This window comes from Chlamydotis macqueenii, chromosome 1, assembly GCF_036417535.1.
Source record: "Chlamydotis macqueenii isolate bChlMac1 chromosome 1, bChlMac1.mat, whole genome shotgun sequence".
Taxonomy (NCBI): Eukaryota; Metazoa; Chordata; class Aves; order Otidiformes; family Otididae; genus Chlamydotis; species Chlamydotis macqueenii.
Window position 1 is genome coordinate 50,247,798 of NC_141556.1, and position 18,853 is coordinate 50,266,650.

Sequence of the window (18,853 nt, forward strand, 5' to 3'; positions counted from 1 at the left end):
AAGTTTCTAGTCTAGGAAAAATCCGTTGAGAGGGGAAGATTAGTGTAAAAATCTGAATATGAAATGTATTAAAAGCTGCATTTTAGACAGTTGATAGTATTAATACACCATTTCAAACACGAGAGCTGCTAGCATAAGTTGCAAAGCATTCAGTCTGCTATCACAAAATTGGAAATTTTAGTACTTCAGTTAAAGAAGGGAGTACAGATAAGGAAAAAGCCTTTACAATTGGGAGTAGTCATTGCTTGGTATGTCAAGTAAACTTTCAGAATAACCGCTGTTCCTGAAGGCTGTATCCTCTGCCCTCTTCAGCTTTTTTTTTTCCATTTCCCTGTGTATTTTCTCTGAATTCATCAAAAGGACTATCAGAAATTTTATATAGGACAGTCAAACAATCATGATCTGTGTCCTACTGATGCTGGCAAAAACGTAAGAGAAAGTCATATGGGGAAAATAAACATATAGGGCTGGCTTTGAAAGCAGAAGTCCCTCGGATTGCAGTGCAGCGTATTGCCAGCGTGCCACAGATGTGCACCACATGAGCAGACAGAAAGCAGCGCGAGGAGTCTGCATTCATTTTAGGTCTGTCCCAAGGTGAATGGTTGGAGCCATTATGGATTTATATAGTTCTGTTTACGGCTAGCTTTGGAAATAAGTTGAGCAGGTTGTTTTTTAAGCCTTTCACAGGGAGACAAACAGCCATGTTCCCTCCTGCTTTTACTCCAGTTGGGTTAAAACTGTTTCTTGAACTGCATCCTTACGGAGAATCTGAAAACGCTTGTGTTTAAGAGGCGGTGTCATCACACCTCTCCTTGGCCGGCGACCAGTCCTTTGTTGTATTCATTTGAATGTTGCAGAACTTTCTTCCTTTGGACATCTGCCTCAGCCTTTCTCTGACTTAGTTAAAAAAAATTAAAAACTGCAAACATTGTATTATCAAATAGACCTACTGAAAGCATTACTGGATATGTATGTGTATGCTTTATTTTCTGCAGTGGAACTTGGTGTTATCCTATACTATTTTGCTAGATCTTGCTGCTGTCTCTTTTGTGTGGCTCTTAACCACGGGAGTCTTTATTTTTTCAAATGTGCTGGGCCAGAAGAGTGGGTATTCCTGCTTGAGAAGGAGACCTTTTAAATTATTAGTGAAAATAATCTTAAAAATTGTAATATAAAGTTAAGAGAAGACTATTATGCAGGAGCTGCAGAGTAGGGATACCTCATGTGACTCTGTTAAGTACATAGGCCAGCAAAACCCTCTGTGCTTTTTTGGCACGTCCTTAAACCAGTCTGAGTTTCTGTGGCAATATTACTGTAGTTTTGCAGTAAATCGGAACTCATGTACTGGGGCACTCTGTAACTTTTTCTAATGTTTCCACTGGGTGGTGCTGCAGGAATTCCTATTTTTTTTTTCACTTGAATCTGCATTTCCCAGAAAGACGCCTCTAAAATATAATAGGAGGAAGTCCTGATTTAGAAAGTTTTTGCAGTTTCAACACAATGGAAGAACTCAGAGGATGCTCTGGCAGGAAATGTCCTGGTTGCTGGATGTGGAAAAATTGCCAGCATTCTGTATCATACACACAGTCAGTTCCCTAAAGTGCCCTGCGTATGGATTGCACCAGTAGTTTGATTTATTACATTTAACAGAGAAAGTGCCACATCAAGTTAAAATGGGTATATTTACACACTTAGTTGCGAGCTTATTTTTTTAAGGTCAATTAAATTAGCAGTAAGATCTCCTTTGATGAGTATTTGAAAACTTTCTGAGTAAACAAATTGATATTTGTTTTTCCTCCTTTCTGGTAGAATGACTAACTTCTCACCAACCACATCCTATTTATCACCCTTGAAGCATCTCTGTTGAGAAATAAAGTGTGAGGACTGACTCAGATTTTTGCCCTGTCCTTTCAAATGTTTCTGAGCAAATATTTGGGCAAATTTGGCAGTTGTCTTTAACCTCTCATGATATACTCATTATTATACAGATGAATTTTCAGTGGAAAATGTTATGGCTGACTGATTTTTTTATTATTCTAGAAAAGTTTCTTTCCTTGGTCAGCACCCTTTTGCTTCAAATGCAAAACAAGCATGCCTCAATTTGTTATAGAGACTAAAATGTAAAAGAGAAAAATCAGCCTAGAGGATTTGTAAGCTGTTCAACTTTCCATACGGACATTCACTTCAGAACTATGTTAAAAATTTATATAGCTGAAACAGCTGGAGACTGCCTTATACTGTCTTTTTCTCTAAATACACTCTTTGATATTTGTCATTAGGGAATGGAGTTGTTTTGGTAATTTCCAACAAAAGTTTTTAAAAACTCACATAACTTTATTTTATAAGTATAAATATACTAATATAATTATTATGATTTAGCAAAATCTCGATTTCTAGTATGGAGAAACAGGGGTTAAAAAAACCAATGACAGAACAGGCAGGCTTTTTGACATGTTATTGCAGCAGTCACCTCAAGGGTTAAAATAAACCTGAGACACTTAGAAAAATAAAACCAGAGCTGCTATTACAAACTGGGACAGATGTAGGAGGCCAGGTTTCCTGTGGCCCATTTTCCAGTTTCCTGGCTGCAACCTGCAGAAATAAAGGAAGCTGAATGCTAACGTGAATGAGAAGCTAACAATGCCCCACGTCACGCTGCTCAGAGAAACGTGCTGTTGGCCAGAATTAGGCTACAAAAGCAGTAGATGGATGTACAAAAAAAAAAAAAAAACCACACATTTTCCAGAGCAGTTGAAAAAGAAAAAAAAAAAAAATCTAAAATCTGTTACAGAGAAATGCTGTATGTTTGCAAAAGCACACGCTTGCCTGTAAGGGAAATGTGAGGGAGGTGTGTGCCTGCTGTGGTGGGGCATACGAAAAGGAGCTGAATCTTTTGCAGCTGCTTTGGCTACAGAAGGAATCGGCAGTTTCTTCATACACTAAGGGAGATTAATTTCCCTGCCCTGACTCTGCCTCTTAATCCTTTTCATGTACATGTCTGATCACCATCTCTCTGTGACTGCCTATAGTGCATAAAGCTGGCTAACACCTTTTATGTCTCCTGATTTAATTGATTTCCAGGTGATTTTTTTCTGCCTCAGGGTTCCCCAGCTAGTCCGTCCCCATCATCTGCCCCTCCTTTGCCCCAAGTCCCACGATCTGGTTTATAGCTCAGAGTCCCAGATGTTCCTCTGCAGACCCTCTAAAGCAACAAGGGACTGGTTTTGATCCTAATGCCTGGAGGATTTCCTAGTTTTAGCCTTCAGAACTTGTTCATGTTGCTTGTCCAGAATATATATCTCTATTTTAGAGACTGGGGGGGAGCTAACATAAGAGTGGGGAGAAAATTCCAGGTAGGAAACCTTGAGTATGTGGGAGAACAGACGACAGGAATGCAGCTGTAATATAGATGTATGGAAGCTAAGGACCTCTGCAGAGGTCTGAATGCTACAGAGCTGCTTTCCAGCTTTCTGCCTTTTTCTTCAAGCTTTTCCTATGCAAGAGGCCTACAAAACTTAATGCCCCAAAGAGTATCCTACTTATCTCACAGTTCATGTCATAAATCTTTCTGATACTGAGCTTTTTATTTAGCTAGCTTTGTCTCTGAGCTTCCTCGTTTTCTACTGCTTGGATTTAAGATAACTTGCTTATTTGTTTTATTGTTTTATTTGCCTGGCAAGTTAGTGACTTTTTTTTTTTTTTGGACCTTAATACCACTTTACTGATGTTTTGTTGTATTGTGTGTATTGTCTTGGTAAAAAAGAATGGTAACACAGCTCATCAGCACATATATTCATACGTTTTAACTATTGCTAGTGTAACTTGCATAATGTTTTCCTAATGCTTGCTTGTGCTGGTAGAAGTCCATGCACTAAGGGGAGAGCCAGTGTTTGGCATTTGGGCCCCTCACCTAAGTGAAGAATTTGGGCACCTCCTTTACAGGAAAATCATCTCTTAGATGGGATGCTTGGCGCTGTGGGTATCTCTGTCTTCTTCTATTATTCTCTTCAGGGAGAGGCTGAGGGCTTACGGTGTTGCCTTTGCTGTTGCTCCAAGTTTAGGCATTTCTGTTAGTCCCTTAATTTAGTTGAAATGAATAGGGGCAGTAGTATCAGCACAGATCCTCTGAGTTGCATCCTTCCCACATCAGTCCCGAACTTAAAATTTGATGTGTGGAGATCATATTTTATCACACTGATTGTGCAGTTGGTAGGGTTTTGATGGGGGGTGCACATTAGAAAGAAAGTAAACTTAACATAGATGTGAGTGCTAGTGTGGTTACCTGTCACAGCTGCCTGAGAAATGACTTTCAGAAAACTCAGTCCTGAAGCAGCCTTTTGCTGTCTAACACAGCATTTCCAAGTATAATTCCTTCTAGCTATGCCAGTGATTATTTGCATCAGCAGTAGTGGAGCTGATCACAAAGTAAAATTATTAGGCTATTTAGGTCAGGCCAACCTAGCAAATTTTGTGATTTTTCTGTTTGTTTTTTTTTTTTTAAAACTATTTTTCTTCTAATCTATGTAATTCAGTATGTGGTTCCTTGTATTATTTATTGCCCACCATTCAAATCCTGAAGCACAGAAGTTACAGGAATATTTATTATTAGTGTTTAATATTAATAAAGCGTTTAATGAAATGTGAAACATATGCCCTGTAGGAAGTGACCACACCCGTATCTGTCAAATTAAGGCAAGACACTGAATTCCCTTTGAATCAGTAAAAATTCAAGAGAATAAGAAAATACGTAAATGAAATACGTTTCTGAAGATTTCCAACTCCTCACAATCATAATTTATAATAACTTTTAATACAGGCAGCACATTTTTTGTTAAATTACGTATCTTGTAATACATCTGTCATGTGATTTTTTTTCTCTACCACTCACATGAGACACAAGTTAAAGCTTAGTACACCGTAGGGCCATGTTGTCCTCTCCAGAGGATAGTTAATGCTTTGTGGAGCCCCAGAATAGTGCCCACAGAGAAAGGCAGCTTAATGCTCCCGTTAACCTGATTGGAAAAGAAGTATTTTGCATCAGTTTAAAAACCTTGTTGCTGCAGGATCTTGAATTTTTACTGTTCCCCTGCAAATCACATTTTAGAGAATGGAAATGAGATGCAAAGATTAACAGCAGTTAAGATGTTAGATCACCATATATGCTGAGCAGAAAGCTTTTGTGAAAGGTAGTTAAAGCTGTGAATATTCAGTGGAACTTAGACCTGAACGCCTCCAGTTGGATGCTTGGAAGAAAAGGACCATACAATTCATGATCAGCTGAAAGTGTTATTTGCATAATTTGTCTCATGTAGGAATCCTATACATACAGTTGTTGTAGAAGCAATATGGGAAGCTTTATACAGGAACTCAGTGGCAGATGGAGGGATGGAGGACAATGCTACATTGAGCTGTTTCAATCTAATTTCTGTCAGACTGGGGTCATATCCAGTAGAAGATTTATGCACGTACCAATTAAGCACATTGGCGTTGAATTCTGAGGTGCGCAGTCCTTTATAAAACCTGTTCAGAGCTATGTGCTAGGAGAGTTGATGGTAAGGCAAGCAGGGTGATGAGGAGCTGCCTAAATATAATCCCACCACAGCCATCTGCCCTGGATCTGGCACTTAAAGTGCCCCTCAGAGATTATGTGTCTCTTGGCTGGTTGAAGATCAAGAACTGAACCACTTTGAAAAAAGGTGACACTAACCTTTTATAGGATAATCTGATGGAAGTCACCTCTCCATAGTCACCGGGATAAATGGTGTGGAGTGTGTACTCCTGTAGGATGTTCTCACCCAGACTTGCGCTGTTCATGCATCTTACCTTACGCCTATGGCTAAGCCACCATGAGGCCCATACTCAGTAGGTAAAATGGAATAAAAAAATGCATTTCACAAACAATGAGCATCAGAAAACAGGTTCATAATGGAAAGTGTAGTGCAATGTTATCTGTAGGTTATTCGGTTAGTGTTCTTGGGCAGAGGTGAATGGGGATGGAGGAGACTGCAGAAAATATGCTTTACTGTCAGTTCAGTTCCACCTAAACTCTCTGAAGAGGCATAAATGCTGATGATCTGAAGGAAGATGTAATTTAAGGTCTGGACGAGACCTCTGAGATCTGCATCTGTGAGATATTGTACTGTTTTGGCTAATGGTGTGGTGATGGAGTTTGTATTGGTGCTGGTATAACTCTCTTCTGTCTTTCATGTCCTCAGCTGAAGTTCTGCTCACAGGTCTTTGTACCGTGGGACACCTGTACACTTCTTAATAAAATAGTTATAAGTTACTTCTAACTTTCCAGACCAAAAAAATTCTATTTGTCATTTCTTGTTCAGAAGAGTTGTATGATAGAAGCTGAAATTATGCAGAGTATCACTGTATAATAAGTGATGTACAGAAACAGATGTACATTTAAAGTAATATGGCTGTATATACTTATACATGTTTAGTGAATTAAATTGCAATATTCATAAATATTAATTTAAAAGTATGTACATGTGATGCCAGACTAGTAGAGATACTTTATTAGCTATGACATTATAGATAAAAAGTCCATTAAAGATGTTAATACTTGCACAGATGGTGTAGCTGAAAGGAACTTTTAAAGACTGTAAAGAGGGCATATAACTTTCAGGTGTACTTAATTCTAGCTATACATTTTTTTTCTTGCTTTACACTATGTGGAAAAGGATGATAAAAGTGATAAAAAATGCAACGATGCAAGTGAAAACCTTTGAAAGTGCCAAGTGGTCCATAAAGGCAGTTCTGTTTCAAGGACACTGAACAGACCTGGGAGCCTCTGCTGTCACTCAGCTGTGTAGTAACTGTGTTCCACAGCTGGGTGTCAGGGATAGGTATTTTTGTCCTTGTCGTTCAGACTGGATTCTCAGTTCGAGAAATGAGGCTTTTGCGGGGATAGTAAAATAGTAATTAATTCTGCAAACCCTTGTTTGGCCACTGTGCTTAGAAATTATTTTGGACGAAAACAGAGCTCCGAATTGTTTTTCTGTAAAACTATTGGCAACATTCTCTAGTATCTTTAACTTGCTTTTACACTAGTGAAGCTTCTGCAATTTATTTTCTTTTATACTGGTGAAGCTCCTGCAATGTGATTTCCTTAGTGCTGGGGCAGACCTTCCCTCAGCCGCCTGCTGTGTTGGTCCATGTGGGAGATATTTGGGAGGCTTGTGCCCTCTTGTGGTCAACACACCAAGGATGCCTGGCATATTCTGACCGTGTGCTCTATTAGGACACAAAGAGTAATATATTAGGAAACAGAATGAGCAGGAAAGTTAATAATCATCAGCTTGTTTAGAGAAAGACAAAAATATCCATTGTTACATGTACAAAGAGAAGTCATGTAATAATTAGCCCCATTAACACCGTAGTCAGTTAACCCAGTAATTCTGACATCTTTAAATCTGTGTTAGGCATAACCTGTCCAAATTAAGTATCAAAGAGGGCAAGAAAAAAAAAAAATCTGATACAGTGTTGACACGCTAAGGCTGGCAATGTTGTTGAAAGTGAGGCAAGAATCTCGTTTTCTAGTTTTGTAGTTTAAATAGTCAATTTTAGCTATATCTTTGTTACAATAATAATTGTCTTCAGAGGTAATGCTCTCAAGTTTTAAGTTGTGTATATGCCTGTGTTGAGTTGGAATATAGTCATTCTTAAGTTTATCCTTCTATTGCAGTGCCTGAAAAAAAAGTTTATTCTAGGGAGGCCTTAGCAGCACAGGCAGTTAGCAGAGAAAAAATATTCAAACAACATTTAGCAGAGAAAAAATATTCAAACAACCTGAGAAGTGAGACTTGGGCACTGGTAGAACTATTCCTACTTCTCAGTCGTACGTATGATAATGAAAGGAGAGATCCTTGTTAGAGAAAGGTTCAGGGTAAACATCACTTACTTTACTGTGCTTAAGTGTACTGAACTGTCAGCATTTCTGCGAAATAGATAATATCTTTTGAGCTCTTTGAATTAGCAAATAAAAGCAGCAAGAGCCATTTCAGGCCCTGGAAAAAAAAACAAAATAGCCATATGACACTGGGAAGGCAGGTGGGAAGGGGAAAGAGTGTGATTTCTGGTCCTCTAACCAAAGACAACTACTTTGGTCTTCCCTTTTCATCCTCTTCTTCACTGTGACATATCTGAATGAGTTCAGTATACTTTTCATGACAGTAAACAGCAGTTTTTCGGTGCATTTCATTGGATAGTTACATCAAGTCGCCCCCCGCCTCCATATTTTCCTTTGAAGGGTAGTTGCATACCTTGAATTGAAGATACCAACTGGAGATGACCCTGTACCGTGTGACCTATGTGAGCAATGCGTTTCTAAACACTTACTCTATTTTATGTATCCCTTCAGAAAATATCAGTGGGAGAAAATACTGAAACAGGAGTGCAAGACCTGTAGATGTTATGGATGTTTGGTTGTAGATGATATAGTAGCTTCCTTTCCTCAGTTACGTAGGATGGCTCCTGCATAGACCTTATTACTGAAATGAGCGTTGGGTGGAACATCTGCTCCCAAATGTTTTTCACACTGTTGCTCTCCTTTGTCCCTTGTAGGTATGGAGAGTGCAATCACACTGTGGCAGTTCCTTTTGCAGTTGCTGCTAGACCAGAAACATGAGCACCTGATTTGCTGGACGTCTAATGATGGCGAATTCAAGCTACTCAAGGCAGAAGAAGTGGCTAAGCTGTGGGGACTCAGAAAAAACAAAACTAATATGAATTATGACAAGCTGAGCCGAGCGCTCAGATACTATTATGACAAGGTAAATTTTGTTATTCTCATGCAGACTAAGAAAATAGAAGCACTGCCTTTTACTATTTCATCTGTATGTGGAAGCTATTCAAAAGTTCAGACAGTACAGTAGTATTGTATTGTACAACAGTGTTGAAGGCAATCACAGCAGAGGTAAGAGGGCATGTAAAAGATGCACAGGAAAACACTGCACATCCCATTCTTTGAGGAGGGGAGGTTTTGACCTAGGTTTACACTTATGGATGCTTTCATGTGTTTATGCATTTGGCTACCCAATATTTTCTGTAGCTTTTGACAACAATAAAGTAACTGTTGATAACGGAGAATTGTTTCATTATTACAGCCTGCACAGGATCTTCTGGAATGCAGGGAGGTGGTAGAAAGCAGTGATACTGCAATGCAGCAGGCAGAGTGGCAGCTTTATCAGCAGGTATCACCTATGCCAGAACAAGAAAAGGACAACCAACCAGCCCAACAGCATAGAGGGCAGGGTTGAGTTTTCACAGTTTTCATCAGACACATCTTTTGGAGCATATATCCTGTTGGTCAGTGTTTTAGCTGCTCTTGCCTGAGCTTTCAGGTGAATCTTTTCTACAGTTGTACTGAGTCCTAATTTATTAGCTGGAAATGCAACAATGAGACGCTCCTACAGTTATGACAGTGCAGTAATACCTCAGCAGGATCTCACTGTAACTATTCCGTTGCTAATGCTCAGTGTTTCTAAGAGTTTGGAAATTTTCCACTATGTCGTTTTAGGAAAAAGTCTGTATTAACTTCAACAGTAGTCTAGATTATATGTTACTATCATTTAATTAGCAGCAATATATATGAGAGAGCACTAATGTGATGTCTTACTGGATGGAGGTGCAGAATAAGAGTAGCAAACAGAGGGAAAAGCAGCTGGTCAGACAGTGTGTGTCTGAGCAGGGATGTGTTTGGGTCCATTTATCAAGATGGTAGTCTCATACTGAGCTCATCTCAGGTGAGGACTGCATCTGCTGTAGAATGTTAAATTTACTCCCACTTGGGAACTTATCTTCTGGGTATGTCAAGTAAAAATAGTGAAAATGTGCTTTGGTAGGGGTTTCTTCATCCAATTTTTCTGCCCTTGCAAGACCTACTGAATTTTGCCCCTTCTTCATGGATACATCTGTTGATGTTTGATGGAACTAAAAAGACCCAAGGAGCCAGCACAGTTTAGGCAGCAACCGTAAAACCGGGAAGCTGCAGTTATTTGTGCACTCACAGAAGCTGGTTACAGGCAGATAGTGTAGGCGTACACTTAGTGCAGAGCTGTTGGCTGTTGAGAGCTCCACTTTCAACCTCTTTATTTAAAACTGAGATCTGAAATAATAACATATTGAACCTAGTAATCTGGAATTATTTAGATCACTCAGTTTGCTTCTGATTTTAAGACATCATGAGCGTGACCACAATCTAGAAGAGGTCAGTAGAGGTTCCTGGTGGCTAGCACCTCTGAAAATAAAATTTCTGCAGTATAGGGGGAGTTCATAAGATCACTGTCACTCTCATGAAACAGTCCTTCACTTTGGCCTTCAGTCCTTGGGCTTATTCTTCAGTGTGAAGCAAGTTTGCAGCAGCACAACAGAAAATACAAAAATGAGAATGAGGAGTAACTGGGATATGTATTAGATTGCTGTAACAGAAAGATATTTGAAGGGAAAGTCTCAGATGTGTCAAGATACTAGAAGGAAAAAAATGTAGAACACAAATACAGAGGTGCTAAAATATCTTGCATATTCACCTTTCTCAGTTTTAGACTCCAGCAAATTCAAGGAGTTTCCAAATTGTTTCTCCAGCCTTTTTTTGATGAGCATTGTATTGTTTTTACTAATGAATATTAAATTTTTTCAGGATTAGTTCAGCTTAAATTGATTTTTTTTTAATAATATGTCTAAATTAATAGGTTTTACTATTTTCTGTAGTCTTGAAGATTAAATATTAAAAAGAAGGACTGTTACTGATTTTTTATATTAAAAAGGAAAACTTCATAGCCATGCTTAGTGGTCTGTTCTCTTCTTGATTTTCAGAAGAGGCAGTGAGATGAGATTATACAGTGAGTAACGCCAGTGTTCAGCACAGTTATGTCATCCTTGCTCCCTGCGCAAGGCAGAGGAAACTAGATATTGTTGCTGAACTGAGCTCGGAGTGCTGTTGTCATGTATTATTTGTGATGCACTAATTCTTGATGGGCACAGTGGGGCTTGGCGTTGTGCAGCCAGTGTAACATGGCAATCAGAAAACATGTTGAGTGCGAATAAACTGTGCACAATTTGATGGCCAGACTTTTCATTACTCAAATTGGAATTTGGAAGGATTCATCTTTCTCCTGTAAGAATTTTTTAGTTTCAGATTTAGAGCTGCGAGTTCTGCAATGAAATGCTTTTAGTATTTTATCCACCAGAAGTCAGATTTTCCCACTTAACATGTTTCAAAGGTGGCCTGACTGAGAAGGCACAAAAGGATTCAGAGAGGACGGTGCAGCGGCTGTTCCAGGCGCTTGGTGTGATGAATTCCCCTTCACAAAGTGCTAAAAAGGCTTCTGCTCAGCATGGGGAAGCTCACTTCATTATATGACTCCAGCCCCTCTGATTATAAACTTGACTGGGATAATGGAGACAGAATGCCTGCTGGTGAATGAACAGCGTATCCAGGCAGAGCCCAAATACACAGTTAGCGACTGAACAGACATTGCTTAAAAACAAGGGACAAGATATTTGTAGCACTTGTCTTTTGAAATCTCTCTGATCTCTTCAAATCAGTGGAATATAATGGCTCCTCACTTGAAGCTCCCTTTCTTCTTTTATCCCTTAACCTTTTTTTTTTTTTTTTTTTACCCTTGTACTGTTTTCAGTTGCCCTCCCCAGCACACACACACCTCTGTCATCTGTTTTGTTTCTGCTCATGCAGCATCTGCCACAAGAGTGGCTGTACTAGGGCTCTGGCTCAGGTGATTGCTTGCTGTTCTTACTGCTGCTTTCTTGGACTGTGTGTTCTCTTCTGTCTGCAAATTTTGTCTAGGTGAGAAGGATTTTGGCCATTTTTCCAGGAGTTCTGCAGCCCAGTGGAGGTTGTAGCTCCTAGACAGAAAGAAGGGTAAGCTCTTTCTTCCCCATGTATTGTGATCAGGGTTTGAACCCCAAACCAAAACCATGGTTGTTGCTATTTAAATTGAGGGAGTAACTCCTTTAGCAGAAAACAATGGGAGCTTCTCACTCTCTGTGTGGGTACAGTGTGTTTTGTCCTGTTGGTTCCCATACAGTGGAGAAAAGCAGATTATTAGGAGAGTGCAGAGAGACAGGGGAATGCTTGCAGGTTTTGAAGTGTGAGAGCTACCGGCATAAGATAGCAGATAATGAATCCTGGTAGGCTGGCAGGGAGTGGTCAGCAGGGGATTCAGTCCTAAACGCTTCCTTTGCCTTCAGTTCATTCTATGATGCATAGCAGAGAAAGGGAAGAATTCGAGGAGGGAAGGAAGGGCTCCTTGGCATTCTTCTTTCCCTTCTGCAAAACCAAAGGGGAAAGACTGGTGAGGTGAAAGAGCCTCTCTCAGACTATTGCACTCCTCTCCCCTGGACCATTCAGCAATTTGTGGGATAAACAAGAGCAGGCTACACCCTAGGGTAGCCTTAAGGAGACTTCTGAGATCCTTGTCCCCTCCCTTGCTGTTGGCAGTGATGGATATGTTGGCAGCTGGATGTGCTGGAGCAAACGGGATGCACACTGAGCAAATGGGATAAACATTGTCCTGCAGGCTGGGGAGCGGCAGCAGGAAAGGCAAGAGGCAGAACTCTGGACAAGACTTTGCTTGAGTTGTGGAATTATCAACAGGGACTTCTCTTCCTATAACCCAAATGATCTGGCAGCACGTGAGTTTGAGGCAAAGGGCAGTGACTTTAGAAATGATGGTGGCACGTGGGATGGGCCTTTCTTTCTTGGGCTGCCCTCTGCTGCTGCTGCATACAGCTGACAGTAACTGAGCTACTGTTTCATGGGTTGTCTTTCAAACTACTCACCGTGGAGAAATAAAAGCTGATCACTGGATAAATGGAGGTTTATGAGCTCTGCCGTTTTGCTTGAGGGGAACACTGGTTTGTTAAAATTCATCATCTGATTCATCTGAACTTAAAAGTAAATTAATTCTGGTACTGGAGAAAAAAGTAACACCATTAGGACAAGTTCCTTAGCCTGGCTTTGAAAGCAAGCTTGATGTGCTGTTGGGGCTGATGGCTAGGTTTATGTTAAATTCACATATAAAGCACCCCAGGAAATGTAGAGTGTGGCATGTCTTGATTGTAATTTGCTGTAATGATTCTGGTTGCTAAAGGTTTGTAGATAGGAAATGGAAAGTCTTCAGATTTTCTCGTTTGTTACCCCACTTCCCCTCCCCCCTTTTTATTTAGTGCATTTCCCCTGTTGCCTCAGCAGAGCAGCAGAACAGATGAGAGATAGCGCTGAGGAAAGGCATCCTGCACTTTCTCTACCTAGAGCTTGAGCAGCGTGTCCATCGTGTCACACTCTTCTGCCAGTCAGAAATCTCTTGTAATGTTTTCAAGCAAGGAAACCCTTCACATCTATTCCCGCACAGAGCACTTTGGTTTGAAGTGTAGAACTAAAATACCTTTGTAAGTAGGATTAGTAGATTTCTTTTCGCTTGAAGTTGCCCAGTTACTTTGTTTTTCTGATAGCTGTAATGACAGATACTTTTTGGAAGTCTCTAGAGACTTCAGGACTACTAAAGGTCCCCATGAATATTTCAAGATAACACCACAAGAGGGAAGCTGGTGAATTTTCCCCGTGAGCTTTTTATTTTTTTTCTGAGGGAAGGAGGGCGAATCAAGGAAATTACATGCAGATACCGACGTTAATAGGATGTAACAGTTGTTGAAGTCAAGCCCTCGGAAGTTAGGAAATGCAAGAATCACATTTCCCTGGGTAACCTTAATGCTTGCGTGAGTTATGCTGCATCTTTAATTACACAGTCACATACTGTTGCGATGAGCAGCTATTCAACATTTTTGCATCCTCTCTGAACAGTATTTGGCTCCAGGCTTTAGTCAGTGAGTGCTATTCAATCTGTCTTCTAAAGACAGAATAAATCATTTTCGTTTCAGTTAGTGGCTGCCCACTTGTTTGGATGAGTTGGCAGTATGATGTATAGTATGTAAATAGTATGAGATACTTAATGCCTGTTGCAGCGCAGTGGACAGAGCTTCTCAGGTGCTCTTAGAATTCAGGCGTGCCCATGGCATTCCCTCCCCTCCCATAACAGGTCAGACCCAGTAGCCTGGTTACTAGTTCCTGTTTTTAATGTCTAAGTGTAGGTAGCAGCATGGAAGAATTGTTTTGGGAAGACAGTCCCTTACTTGGTCTGCTTACAGAACTTTGGGATATAAAGTGATAATGGAAACTATTATTTTACTTTTGGGAAGGTCTTCTATTGAGTTACCTCAGGGGAAATAGAATATTACAATAAAACAATAGTGGTGTGATGGTGCTAGAGTACCAGCTGTACGTTTTGTAGTGCTACAGGTGAGAGGTGTTATAAAGAAAGACTTGAAGGAGCATTAGACAATAGCTTTACAGAGAGCTGGAAGGAGCTGCTTTCAAGAGTGATGTGTGGAATCAAGAAAGTGCTTGTCTGAAATGGCATAAAAGTGGTTGTTGAGTGCTGTCCATATGGAAGATGGGAGTGAAGAATTTGATACTCAGTAAGAGGTGATAGGTAGGGGAGAAAACCCAAGAAACCCCTCAAAAGGAGTGACAAATAGTTCATGTTTGGTGTGAGAGGAAAGGGATGCCCAGTGAACTGCAGCAGAGAGTGGAGAACCTGGCCAAAGGTGCCAGCCAGAGGAATGGCCTTTGCCTTCCAGATGGAGGTGGGTGAGGAAAGACTGAAATCCAGCAAAATGAGAGCCTTGCACGTCCAAAGGTCAGTACAGGAGCATGATGCAGTAGCACCTGCGCCTCCATCAAAAATTTAGCAAAATCTAGCTTCTATGCACACATTATAATAAGCGTAAGTGCATAAAATATGATGTTAACAGAATCTGCCTGCCTGCACATGCTGATGTGGACACACGTCCTGTTTTTTGGAGCAAACCATGCAGCCAGAGGTACCTCCTGCCAGCTTACGTACTTCAGATATTGGAGTGTGGGCAGCCCTTTCTCTGGGCAGGGTTCCCAATAACTGGAAGCAGCCCAGCTCCCTCCTCATACAGTCCTGTGAGGAACGCATAGCCTAAGTGTCCCTACACATGTTGCGTACCTCTGTACTCTTGGAGCCAGTGAACTGGCAACACATCCAAATGGGAGTTGAGTGCAGCAGCTACAACCCTGGTCCTTCTTCTTTGCCAAGCAGGGACGTTTAGTACCTACAGACAAGGTCATCCTGTTCTGACAAAAATTTTGAGATCTCAGGCACCCTGATTATAGGTTACTTCCTGGGAGGAGGAAAAAAGTCCCAATCTGTTCTTCCTGCCCCTGAGGCTTCTCATTAGTCTGAAGTTCAACTAGGAACTGGGTCCCATTTCCCAGCTCAGTCTCCCAAGTGGCTCCTGCAGCCAGCAAACTTGCTAGCTAACAGGTCTAAGCCAAGCCACTAAAATCCTTGTGTCACACTGGTAGCTCTGAATGGTTCAAACAGGGAGTAAGAGTCAGAGTTTATAAAAATAAAACACAAACACATGACAGAAGAAACAGTCTGAGATGCACCAATGCCCAGGGAAACTTCTGGGAAGAATAAAAAAATGGAAAGAAACCCCTAGGTCGTGTGTTGTTGAGATGAGAAAACAGCTACTGTGTATTTCAGGAGGGCTTCCAAAAGTAGTAGTGCATATGCATAGTTGACAGAAAAAAAAAATCCAAACACATCATAGCCTGGTTAAGCTGCAGGGGGAACAAGGCAACTGAGATTTTGGCATCTCATTCACAGCTGGTCTATGAAGGACAGGGGAGAGACCCATCCCTCCAGCTGGTGATTCAGAGCACTTTGGTAAGGCTGGTTTTGGAGGTGCTCTTAAAGGTTTTGGAGGTGCTCTGAAGTGATGTGGTGTGAATAAGCCTGAGCTCCCTGACACAGCTGATGCGCTAGAGCTGACATCAGGCAGTGCAGTACCCCGTTCGTACCAGCAGCTTCCAAAGCACTTTGCAGCGAGGGGTGGTCACATTTGCTGTAGTCACTGTTTTATAGACAGAGGAGGGGAAGTGTTAAGTGTTCGAGTGAGGAACAGTCAAGCCAATGGAAGAGGGGCATTCCCAACGCCCTCATTCTAAATGTCAGAGCACGCTGTCTCTTGATAAGAGATTTTTTTTTTTTTTAAGCTGTTGGACTGGAGCCCCTGGCCTGGTTGCCCGATTCTCCTCCCCAGCAGCTGCACTGGCTGGCAGCCACTGGCACTCATCACAAGCCTGCTCACCAGGGAATTTACCTAGAAAATTCAAACAACAACAACAAAAAAGGGTTAAATCTGCACATATACTTACTGTCCTGCTACCAAACAAGTGGCCTAGTCTCCCTGCAAACGCAGGCCTTAATATAAGGAAGCCTTCTTTGCCCTTTCAAACTGAGGGTGGAAAACGTTGCGGTCTTCTGTGGTCTGATCCATTGTCCACAGCTCAGAATGGTTCTGACAGATCACTAAGTTGATGGTAAAAATAAGCCGCTTTTTACCTTCACTGCAATTATTTGTAAAAAACCAAAAAAAATTAGAAAAGACAGTGGCATTTTGGAGGCAATTAATTAATTTGCATCCTTATTTTCTCTTACACATGAATGGGGATTTCCTCAGGCTCCACATTTAAGAGAAGCCTGCAAAGTGCTTGAGGGATCTGCGCTTGAATCCTTTTCATCTCCAGCCATCATTAGGTGGGCCTTTTCTGCAAGCTTATGGAGTCAGAGGAGCCACACTGAGAGACCTTCTTAAAATATAACTATATTTAATAATAACAGAGTAATTATAAACTCACCAGTCCGTTTGGTTGCTTTTTATAGCAATGTTCCCGTTTCAAGCCTGCACCAGTGTAAAAATGCCACCCTTAAATAAATTTAATCATTTTCTACTGAGAATCACATTTTACAAGTACGATTTCAGTTGCCAGTGCCTGATGTAACAATTACTCCAAGCTGCCAGGAGCAGAGGGGAGATATTATTTTGAATTAAAAAAAAAAAATATTAAAAAAAAGAAAACAGAATCCCGTTGGGATGTTTCTTCTCATATGTGAGTAGTTTGCAGGTTTTATCTTTTTCAAGATGAATGTAATATATTGAGTGCAGAAAAAGTTCATCCATCCAACATTTCACCTAATTAGTGAAAAAAAAAAATCTAGGCCAAGCCCAAAGCCATGGGACTTAAAGCTTGTGCATACTGAGTTCCTGTGGGCTAACTGTACGTCCTGAACTTTTGGAGGGCAAAAATAGTCATTGCAGGATCCCCCAGGTGGGTAGATATGTGTACAGTTCAGCATGCAAGAGGGCAGTTTTGTGCCCTCAGTCTGACCTTGCTGCATTTAGTTCTCCTCCTTGCTACAGATCCCTGTTATCAGTTTGGGAAACAACTTTCTCCGTGTGTGCCACAGCTCCTGACCTGTGAAGCAAAGCTACATCCCAGGGCTCTTTGTAGGATTAATTTTGTATTCAAGAAGGTGCCTGAATGAAATGCCAGGACATTCAGATAGATGAATTACAGAGTGCGGTAGCTCAGCTGAAAGACAGAAGAGGTTCCAGTACCCAAGTGCAGACTCTTCTTTCCCAAAATGACCCTGGCTTTTGTGACAAAAAAAAAGGTGTCGTGAGGGAACTGCAAGCTCTCAGCACTAGATACAGTTCATATATAAATAGGGAGGATATTTCTATTTCTTTTTCTTTCTTTTTTTTTTTTTTCATTTTCAATCAATTTAACAAATGTTTCCTCTACTGGTCTCAGAATCTGTGGTAGAATGAAAAATAAATCAGATTTTTAGGAGCATTGTAAATATTTACATTTCCATATGTAAAGCAAAGCAAATGTCTGTTTGCAGAGTATCAGCTGGAGGTGCAGCAGACGTGCTGCACTAAAGGGAACCTTCTTGGAATGGGTTTTTCAGAGGTGACTTAAAGACAAACTCTCCACCAGGGGCTTCAAGAAGAGAGAAATCACTATGGAAATCTCAGAAAGTATTGCTTCTTGTCTTCCACAGCGCTTGGCATAGGGTGGTAAATGTTCCAGTCCTTTTCCAGGCCTATGCCAAGCGCTGGTGCCATAAAGTGCCTCTGCAGAGGAGCTCACATCACGTCCTTGGGGATACCATGTGTTGTGTTAGAGCAAGCAGCACACCTGGGCTTGTAGTGGGAGAGCTAGGACTGGAAATGGGGCTTTCATGAAAGATTTCCATTTCCAAGGGAATCAGTTCTTTCCTTAAAAGGGACACTTTCATTATGGCAAATACAAAGGAAAAAATAAACAGTTCTACAAACCTTTGAGGGATTTGGGATTTTTTTTCAGTAATTCATTTAAATAACCAGTTTAGACTGATGAAAGACTTCTGCCTGCACCAGTGAGCATCCTGAGCCTGATGGAAACCTGGAGATAGCACAAGGGATGGAGCAGGACACAAGTACTTTTCCAACCCATGCAAGTGATTGCATTTGTCACAGATGTAGTTCATGACTGCTGAAAGGACAGTCACAGTCAGCCTAGGTCAATCCTTCTGCATGCGGTCAGGAAGAGAGGGTAAATGACTGGAGCAGAGAGGTCGAGGTGGTTTTGTCCCTTGCAGACATTCCAAGGGTATTTCATACTCAGGGTAGCTGCTGTCAGTTTGGGGAGGCAAAAATCAAGGAGTTTGCGTTTGTTTTGAAGTGCAAATGGTGCATGGCTGGAGTCTGCAAGGTGGCAGAGTTGTTTTTACTGGAAAGATAATATCTCCAAACTACCTCAGAGGAAGTGGGAAGAAAACAGCCCACCGCTAGATTTTCATCACCTAGTAAGAGTGACTTTTTTTAGGCACTGTGAGGAGCAGGGGTTGGTCTCCCTGGCTGAGCAGAGGAATGGGAATGAGCCCAGGATGAGCAGCGTTAGGAG

The 18,853-nt window shown here is 41.1% G+C and overlaps 1 protein-coding gene across 1 annotated transcript in view; it reads left to right on the top strand.

Moving 5' to 3' along the window:
* ELK3 (ETS transcription factor ELK3) overlaps window positions 1-18,853 on the top strand; it is a 39,438-nt gene that overhangs the window by 8,570 nt on the left and 12,015 nt on the right. Inside the window, exon 2 of the mRNA XM_086750605.1 lies at window positions 8,572-8,780. Coding sequence (XP_086606731.1) covers window positions 8,574-8,780 — 207 coding nt within the window. The 5' untranslated portion in view covers window positions 8,572-8,573. The remainder of the gene's footprint in view (window positions 1-8,571; window positions 8,781-18,853) is intronic.